This window comes from Otolemur garnettii, unplaced genomic scaffold (genome assembly GCF_000181295.1).
Source record: "Otolemur garnettii isolate 467f Iridium unplaced genomic scaffold, OtoGar3 scaffold00187, whole genome shotgun sequence".
In the NCBI taxonomy this organism is placed as follows: Eukaryota; Metazoa; Chordata; class Mammalia; order Primates; family Galagidae; genus Otolemur; species Otolemur garnettii.
This window is the reverse complement of record NW_003852582.1, coordinates 583,200-593,568: the sequence shown is the minus strand read 5'-3', so window position 1 is coordinate 593,568 and position 10,369 is coordinate 583,200. Positions and strand designations below refer to the sequence as shown.

The 10,369-nt window shown below is 35.3% G+C and overlaps 1 protein-coding gene across 1 annotated transcript in view; it reads right to left on the bottom strand.

The window, feature by feature from the left end:
- Positions 1 to 10,369, bottom strand: part of UBR3 (ubiquitin protein ligase E3 component n-recognin 3 (putative)) — a 223,553-nt gene that overhangs the window by 12,336 nt on the left and 200,848 nt on the right. The window contains exon 32 of the mRNA XM_023507551.1: positions 4,524 to 4,648. Within this exon, the coding sequence (XP_023363319.1) occupies positions 4,524 to 4,648 (125 nt within the window). The remainder of the gene's footprint in view (positions 1 to 4,523; positions 4,649 to 10,369) is intronic.

The window sequence follows — 10,369 nt, the reverse complement described above, 5'->3', positions numbered from 1 at the left end:
CAGCTCAAAAGAATAATTTATAAGCAATAAATATGACAAATTTGAGTGGAAAATATGCGGAAAATATTTAAAATGTGCAAAATAAATACATATATAGTCACTATAGTAGTATCGTATATGCATGTAATGAAAGAAAATATGGACCACTGTGTTTTTATTTTACAATGTCCCTCAAATTCCTTGAAGAGAATTTGTTAAAATAATTTACTGCAAAAATAAAAATATGATAATATATTTATTACAGAATGAACAGATAATTGCTTTAAGTAACAATCTACACCTTAATCTCAGTGACTATTTCCTTTTTCATAAGGAAAATAATTGTTATTTATAAATTCAAGTTTACATCAATAAAATCTTTAAACACAAAGAAATGAACCTATTTTTATATTCTCTGAAATATCACAGGAAAAGCATAACTTACATATTACAATAAAATATAAATTGGGATAAAGTCATAACTGCTATCCTGCCATTTATTCTACTAGCTTAAAATGCTAAAATATAAGAACTGATAAACATCAAGGAATGTAAATTTATGCTAAACCATTAAGGGATCAATATTCCTGGACTACAGAATTTGTTATTTGATGGTACTTGGTCTTTCTACAGTTCCTCATTTCTTCATTCATGTTATTTTGCTCTTTTCAACTAGCTTGTAAATTCCCAAATGTGAGGAACTATGCTTTCTATTTTCCATATATCCTTCTGCGTAACAAAAATCTGAGCAATAAATACCTGCTGACTAATTGATATAATTTACTGTGGTAATAGTGAAGTTTTTGACCTTGAAACTTGTCTGGATGTTCTTCTTTAGGTAATCAGTTGTATTATCTTTAAATTATTCCTCTGCTTTCTGCCACATTCACTCAGCTATGTAGCATGATGCCCTGTACAAAAGCATCATGATTTTAAACTATACAAAGTCTCTGACTCTGCAACTGCTCCCATTATATCCTGTGACTTTCTCTCCTCTTGCTACATATAATCAATACCATGATCACTTGCTAAATGTGATGACCTGTAGGTTACATCTGATTTACAAGAATCAATCTCCTTAAATATCAAACAAAAAATATCTTTTTAGAATGAATTTAATCAAATTACTTCTTAAATAGGTCAAATTCCCTTAAACTCAAAATGTAGAATACTCAAAAGAAAATATTACTCAAGATTTGTGGCTCAGCACCTGTGGCTCAAGCAGCTAAGTCGCCAGCCACATACACCTGGCAGGTTTGAATCCAGCCCGGGCCCGCCACACAATGACGGTTGCAACCAAAAAATACCCAGGCGTTGTGGTGGGCGCCTGTAGTCCCAGCTACTTGGGAGGCAGAGACAGAAGACTTGCTTGAGCCCAGGAGTTAGAGGCTGCTGTGAGCTGTGATGCCACAGCACTCTACCCAGGGTGATGGCTTGAGGCTCTGTCTCAAAAAAAAAAAAAAAAAAAAAAAAGATTTGCTACTTATTAATCAATTTGGTATACTTAAGGCTCTCTAAAGACACAATCTAGCCTAAAAGCTTCCCAATTTCAGTATACTCTTTGGAGTAAAAGATTTATAGAGTATAACAACAGGAAAGTATTTAAAAGAACAGTACTTTATATTTAGATCACCTAAATAAGGTATTGAGAGCAATAATTAGCTTTTAAATCATTACTATCAAATACATTTTACGCACTTCTTACACATGGCAAGTTCTATATCAGATCAGAAAGTTAAATATAATCTAATGTTCACTGCTTTATATTGAAAATTCTTCTCACCAGAAAAGTTGGATGGGATAAAAATAGTTTAATTTCACACACACAGAAAAAATAAGAAAGTATATTTTATATGGGCAACCTACAAATAAATGAAAGAGGAGGCTCGTGAAGCTTAGAAAAGAGGATTTCTGAGACAATGGATAAAAGACTTAGATTCAAGATCAGAAGGACCCTAAGGGAGAGGTGGCAAAGTATGAGGATTAAATAAATGAAAAGGATCAACACTTGAGAGATGCAAGAGAGTCTGTTAGGTGGGATGCTTTGTCTAAATTAGAGTGCTTCTTAAACTTTTTGGGTGATAGCCCTTTTCAAATATTTTAGTGCTATTATCCTACCACCTCCCAGCACATAAAACAAAATCTATACAAAGACCCTAGATTGAGAAATTCTAGTATAAAGACTCAACAGAAATTCCACTGTCCAAAAGAGCAGAATTTAATACCAACTGTAATGATGATTTTTTTCCAGCAGAACTAAACCTCATTATCAAATTAACTCTGATACCCCTTTGGAGGGGGTGTGTGTGTATGTATACATATATCATACCTATATTTTTATTGCCCTCAGCCAAATTAAATCTGGAAAAAAAAATTTTTTTGTTAGAATTATCATACTTAAGCATAAGGAACCATAGAGACAGAATGAAAAAATGAAGAAAGGAAGGGGGCAAGAATAGGAAAGATAAAAAGAAGTGAGGAAAAAGAATAATGAATGGTGCAGAAACCTAAGTCGTTACAGAGGTCACAGTGGTCTATAACTTGCCTTTTTTTTTTATAGACAGTCTTGCTCTGTCACCTGGGCTAGAGTGCCATGGTGCTGTCAGGGTGTTGTCAGTCTAGCTCACAGCAACCTCAAACTCCTAGGCTCAAGCAATCCTCCTGTTTCAACCTCCTGAGTAGCTGGGACTACAGGCACCTGCCACAATGCCTAGCTAATTTTCTACTTTAGTAGAGACGGGGTCTTGCTTTGCTAAGCTAGTCTTAAACTCCTGAGCTCAAGAGATCCTCCCACCTCAGCCTCCCAGGCACAGTGGTATATTTCTAATTAATGTTCTGATAAGAATCTGCCTCAAATTAAGTGTTTTATTAAGTGTTGTTAAAAATAGCTAACAATTATAAAATTGAGAAAAAACCTAGCAGAAAAGTTACCTAAATTATATCACATTCCTTCCATCACAGATTCACAATTATCTAATTTTTTTGTCATTAAGTTTTCATTTTAGTAAACACTCCAAAGAACAGATTAGACCCAAATTATACTGGTAAATGTTTTATTTTATTTTGTTTTTTTGAGACAGAGCCTCAAGCTGTCCCCCTGGGTAGAGTGCCATGGCATCACAGCTCACAGCAACCTCCAACTTCTGGGCTCAAGCAAGTCTCCTGCCTCAGCCTTCCAAGTAGCTGGAACCACAGGCACCCACCACAATGCCTGGCTATTTTTTGGTTGCAGCCATCATTGTTGTTTGTCGGGCCCGGACTGGATTCAAAACCACCACCTTAGGTGTATGTGGCTGGCACCTTAGCCACTTGAGCCACAGGCGCTGAGCCTGGTAAATGTTTTAAATGTATAATTTTTCATGATGAGATAGCTTACTAATCATGATTTGAATATTTATTTATTTTTTGGAGACAGAGTCACTCTGTCACCCTTGGTAGAGTACCATGGCATCATAGCTCACAGCCACTTCAAATTCCTAGATTCAACCAATCCTCCTGCCTCAGCCTCCTGAGTAGCTAGAACCATAGGCACGTACTACCACGCCTGGAGAGTTTTTCTAGTTTTAGTAGAGATGGGGTCTCACTCTTGCTCAGGCTAGTCTTGAACTCCTGAGCTCAAACAATCCACCCACCTCTGCCTCCCATGGGATTTCAGGCCTGAGCCACTGCACCCAGCTTTAAAATCTGGTTCTTTGAAAAGATCAGCAAAATGATAAACCTTCAGCTAAACTGACCAAAAGAAAAAAGAAATTACTAGAATAAAATGGAGATTTTACTACCAACCTTACAGAAACAAAAACTATTATAAAAAAAATAGAGTGAATAATTGAATCCTAGCCAATTAGATAACTTAGGTGAAATGGACAAATTCCAAGGAAGACACAAAATACCAAACCTGACTCAACAAGAGCCACTTCTATAGAGCTACTATGGTATGAATGTATCCCCCTCAGTTCATGTGTTGGAAACTTAATCTCCAATCCAACAGTGTTTAGAAGTGAGATCTCTAGGAGATGATTAAAAAGAGCCCTCATGAATGGATTAATGCCATAACTTTGGGAGTAGACTAGTTATCTCTAGTTAGTTCCCGATAAACAGAATGAATTTGGACCTCCTCCTCCTTCCCTTCCTTTTCCCCTCTTCTCTTTCTTTTCTCCCTCTCTTACACACACACACACACACACACACGCACGCACGCGCGCGCACGCTACGCTCTCTCATTCTCTCACCCTTCTACCACAGGATGACAAAGCACAAAGACCTTTGCCAGATTTAAGTCCCTCCATCTCGGGCTCCCCAGCCTTCAAAACTGTAAGAAATAAATCTCTATTCTTTAAAAATAATAAAAATTTAAAATACAAGATGTAGAAGGCTTCCTTGTGCAAGGATAACATTTTTAATTATTTTTAGCCCGTAAGTACTCCATTTTCAACTATAATGCTATGAACTCAATTTTGTCTTTGAAACACCTACTCTTATTCACTCATATCTTCAACTTAAATGAGTGCACAAACTATTAAATGACAAATTCAGAAGAGACAAACCTTTTTGAGAGCTCCCACATGTTTCCAAGCTGACCTATCTTCCTCACTGCATTTAACTGAAAGTGCCGCAAGAGCCTGCGTGTACAGGAGGGTAAAAAGTACCTTCACAATGCAGGTGAAGTGATCTACAAGAGAAAAACATCATTATTTCTTTGGAATCTACAGACATTTTGCACTCAAGATATCATCACAAATATATGCTTTTCCTTGCATACATAACTGGTTTTAGTTCAACATTTAAGCAGTTAAGAAAATGAAATTATAATGTGTGCCATTATATTTCTGCCTAACATCTGAAATTACAAAAGTGAAGTTCTTCTATTCATCCACAGAATATGTAATGAGAGGAAATAGCTTAGTGGAAAGAGAACTCTCTTTTAGAAGACCAGAGTGCTAATGCCACTCAAGTTTGGAATAGCTATGGAATTTTGTCAGATCCCTTTACTGGGCTTTATGTGCTCCGTAACAATGCTTGAGAGTCTCAGTGTTTAAAATCAACATATCATCTACCTCTAGTATGATATACCTCTAGTATGATCTTATAAAGAAAAAAGTATGATATACCTCTAGTATGATCTTATAAAGAAAAAAAGCTTAATATTTAGGTCACTTTTTAGGTTTCAAAATTCAATGCTATAGCAATATAAAACAGCAGTAACAATATGGAAAGTGTCTGGCAGCTTCTGAGATATATTAGGTATTTAAGTGGAAGCTCTAATAATCATAATTAACTTTTTTTTTTTTAAAGAGACAGAGTCTCGCTTTGTCACCCTTGGTAGAGTGCCATAGTGTCACAGCTCACAACAACCTCCAGCTCTTGGGCTTAGGCAATTCTCTTGCCTCAGCCTCCCGAGTAGCTGGGACTACAGGCACCCACCACAATGCCCAGCTATTTCTTTGTTGCAGTTAGGCCAGGGGCCAGGTTCAAACCTACCACCCTCAGTATATGGGGCCAGCACCCTACTTGCTGAGCAACAGGCACTGCCCCAAAATTAACATTTATATTTACCTAATAACCTAGAAAATTTCTTTGAGTGTCTCATTCAATCCTCAAAACAGTCTCAATTGGTCAACTGAACTTCAGAGGATAATGTTTGTGCCTTTAAACCTAATAAGCACCCAGATCTAAATTTGAATCCATACGGATCATTTTTCTTCAGGCTCAGCATTATGTTATGCTCCTCCCCTAGTAAATGGATTTTCCATTTATTCAGTTTCTGGAATCAGAACTTGAGGACATCTTGATACTTTCTTTTTTCTCCTCACATTAAAATAATCGCTAAGTTCCATCAATTCTACTTTCTAAATATCTCTGAAGCCAATTCCAATACCCTGGACCAGACTTCCATCTTGCCTATAGCTAAAATCCCAGAGGAAGTGGTTGTGATGAGGACCCCAAAGACCACTTTCAGGTTTCATGATTCACTAGAGGGACTCATGAGACTCAGTACAGAGTTATACTCATGGCTATCATGACTTATGACAGCAAAAGGATATAAGTTAAAATCAGCAAAGGAAAAAGGCACAGTGGGTGAAGTCCAAAGGAAACTTATAGAGTCTTCTCCCTAGTAGAGTCACACAGGATGTGCTTAACTCCCCGACCAACAAGCTGTGACAGCATGTGTGAAATCTGTACCAGAGAATCTCATTAGAGACTCAGGGTGCAAGGTTTTCACTGGAGTCATGGAAGCACTCTCTGCCTGGCACATACCCAAATTTCATACTACCAAAGGAAAGCAGATGTGTTCAACATAACCACATTATTTGTACAAATACTTCATGCATAATGAGCTACTCTTTTAAGTTGTGGGAATGATACAGGCCCTCCAAAAATCCAAGTTCCAGATGCCAGTCATAGCTCAATCTTGTAAGCAGGTCTTTAAAAGGACAGCAGACAGGCCTTCTAGGTTAATTCTTTTCTGTACAGTAGTTCATGTACATCATCTCTTAGTGCCCTGCAATCTACTTTCTTTATTACAGCTGAATGATCTTCCCTTCCCCAGCTTTACTGAGGTTATAATTGACAAAACTGTATACATTAAAGGTATACAATGTGATGTATTGATATGTAAGTATACATTGTGAAATGACTGCCATGATCAAGCTAATTAATATATCTATCACTTCACATAGTTACCTTTGTTTCCGTGTGTATGCAGAGAATACTTAAGATTTATTTCCTTAGCAATTTCTGAAAGTGTACAGTTCAGTACACTATTACTAACTCTACAGCAGTTAGTACAGTATTAGCTATAGTAACTAGTACAGTATTATTAACTATAGTCATTACATTGTACATTAGATCTCTACAACTTATTCACCTTATAACTCAAAGTTTGTACTTTTTGACCAACATTTCCAATTTCTCCTACCTCCCTAACACCTGATAACCATCCTTCTACTACTCTGTTTCAACTTGTTTAGATTCTGTACCCAAGTGTGATTACACAGTATTCATCTCTCTGTGACTGGCTTATTTCACTTAGCATAATGTCCTCCGAGTTTATCTGTGTTGTTGCAAATAGTAAGATTTCCTTCTTTTTAAAGACTAAATAATATTCCATTACACTTATATACCACATTTTCTTTATCCATTTATCCAATGACAGATGCTTAATTTGTTTTTATATCTTGGCTATGGTGAATAAAGTTGCAATGAACACAGGAGTTTATTAACAGTGATTTTATTTCCTTTGGATAAACATCCAAAAGTGAGAATGATGGATCCTATGGTAGTTCTACAGTTTCAGAATGGCCCGAGCTAAGGAAGAACAAAAAAGATAGAGAGAATGGGCCAAATTATAGAAATATTTAGATAACAGAAATGATAGGATTTGGCAGACCTTTGTAGTTAGACTGTGATGGTATCATCTCATTGTACAAAGGATAGATGGTAGTAGCACTGACTAAAATGGGAAACAGAGGAAGAGAACAGCCTTGGGCAGGAAGAAAATTAACTTGATGTTATATATGCTGGGTTGGAGGCATCTGGAACTCATGGGGGAGTTAGTTGTGAGCTACAGATTTGGGAATCATCAGAGAATAGATATAGTTGACACTATGAGAAAGAGGATAAAATTGAGAAAGAAGGGAACATGAATTAAAGAATAATTAAAAGAATGGTGAGAGAAAGAGGTAAAGGAAAAAAAAGCCTGAACATGAGTAGAAAAAGAGACAGGAGAACCAAGAAAGGACGGTGTCATCATAGTCAAGCAAAGAATATGTCATCATTTAATTACATTTTTAATAGGATGATAAAAATTATAGAATTTGTTTACTAATTATAAACAAAAAGATCCTAACCAAGAAGCCATTTATATTGCCTAAAAACCCCACTTGCATATAGCTTCTTCTCAGTGCAAACTATTGTTTTTATTGAAGAGAAGTAACACACTAAAAGAAATGATAGCTCCTACATTTTAGCTTTTCACTGTAGAAAAGTACTAATTTTGGCTTTTAGCAAGTTTTCTGTCTTGATAATCATCATTTTAAAATACAGTTAGTTCTCCATAACCATGGGTTTCTCATCTGTGGATTCAACCAACCATGGATCAAAAAAATATTTGGAAAAAAAATGGATGGTTGGGTCTGTATTGAACAAGTATAGACTTTTTTTCTTCTCCTTTTAGCCTAAAAAATATAGTATATCAACTATTTACCTAACATTTACATGGTATGAGATATTCCACATAATCTAGAGATGATTTAAAGCACACAGGAGGATATGAATGGGTTATACGAAAATATTTTACCATTTTATATAAGGGACTTGAGTATCCATGGATTTCAGTATCCATGTGTGTGATCCTGGAACCAGTCCCCCATAGATACTAAAGACAACTATACTTAAAGTGGCAGTTTAAAATCACAGCTTAAGCTTAAGCTTTTACATTCACTTGTTAACATTTAACATTTATTTATTTTTAGAATGCTTGCCATGTGTGAAACCTGTATCCTAGAACAAAACAGACTCACTCATATAATGTTTATATTAGGTATTTAGATCATTTAAAAAGAAGAAAAAGGATTAGACATCTACTCTAAATTAAAGGTTCAAGAACAAAAAACCACTATCAAAATACCTGAGATTAAACAAAGGACAATCAATACTTACTTGAAATGCCTTAGAAGCAAAAAGACTGTAGTTTCTCTAGGACAAGGTAGAGTACACATAAAACAATAAAACCCCTAGGGAAGAGCACACAGTAAACAGAACATGATCTGGAGATGATATCAGACATTTTATTCTTTTCCTAAAATTATCACGAAAGATTTTTGTAAAAATATATCCTAGTCCACAGCTTCCATAAAGCACTTTGCACATACTACATACAAACATCAGATCTTCTTAATCTTTCCTTTTATGATCAATCTGGAGTTATTAACTACAAATGCTCTGAATTTTTCCAAAAAGTCTAGCCTACAATAAAAATCACCTTGTGATGTGCTTTTCTGTGTGCTAAACTCAATCTATTTTCTTTTTGACGAGTAAAGAATCCAAACAATTTAATCAGACTTCATTTGCCTTAAACAACATAAAACCAATAAAAGATCCCAAGTCCACCTAATAACTACTAAAGTAGTTAATACTGTTCCCTTCGGTAAACTTCAAGCAACTGAATTTTAGGTCTAATAAATTGCCATTGTTCTCAAAGAACATTATATATAATATAAGATCTAAAGATTCAAATAAAAATAATGGTATTTTTGAATTCCAAAATAGAAAATTAACAGTTTACCTGGAAATAAGACTGTTGGATTTTTAACACATTCATTCTATCCCACAAACTTACTGAGCGTATTATATACTAGGTAAGCACTAGGAATTCATATAAGATGGTGCTAGCCCTGGAGTAATTGCTAGTCTAGAGATGGAGATTAAAGAAATTCTGTTATGACAACAAGACAAGTATCAGAACTATGGACAGATTATTATAACAAAGAGAAGAAGGAAATCCAAGAGAATGGTTTCCAGGAAAGAGTAACACTTTCAGAAAAAGACCACCAGGAGTTATTAAGTAAAGAATGGAGAAATGGCAAACATTTAAACATGCTCACAACTCTATCTTAAAAACAAACAAACAAACAAACAAAAACCTTTGAATTATGGTATTCCTCCCTTATGCACAGGGGATATATTCTAAGACTCCCAGTAGATATCTGAAACTTTGGAAAGTACTTTGTACCATAGGTTTGAACTTTACGGGTCTACCTACACTAGCATTTTCTTCCACTTCTGCCACTCCTGAAATAGCGAGACTAACCCCTCCTCTTCCTCATCCTCCTCTGTCTACATAAAGATGATGAGGATAAAGACTTTCATGAGGATCCATTTCCACTAAATGAATAACAAATATATTTTCCTTTTGATTTTCTTAATAATATTTTCTTTTCTCTCGCTTACTTTAATGTAAGATTATAGCATATAATACACATAACATACAAAACATGTGTCAAGTGACTTCTTACGTAATAGTAGGCTACTAGAAGTTAAGCTTTAGGGGAGTCAAAACTTGTATGTGGATTTTTGAATGAGCATGGGGTAAGGGTGGGGATGGTGCCCTCAACCCTAACACTGTGCAAGGGTCAACTGTAAATATATAGCTATGATAAAGTCTAATTTAAAAATTAGACAGTAAGAAATTAACTATAACTAAAAACAAAAACAATTATCACAACAGACTGCATAAGAGTTATGTGAATATGTTCTCTCTCTCAAAATATCTTAATATTATATTACACTGTGGCCATAACTTTTGCTGTTAGAGAATTTGAGATATAATAGAAATTTCTTTTCCTTCTTCATAATTTCACGAAGAGAAGATTCATTCTTTTCTTTTTTTTTT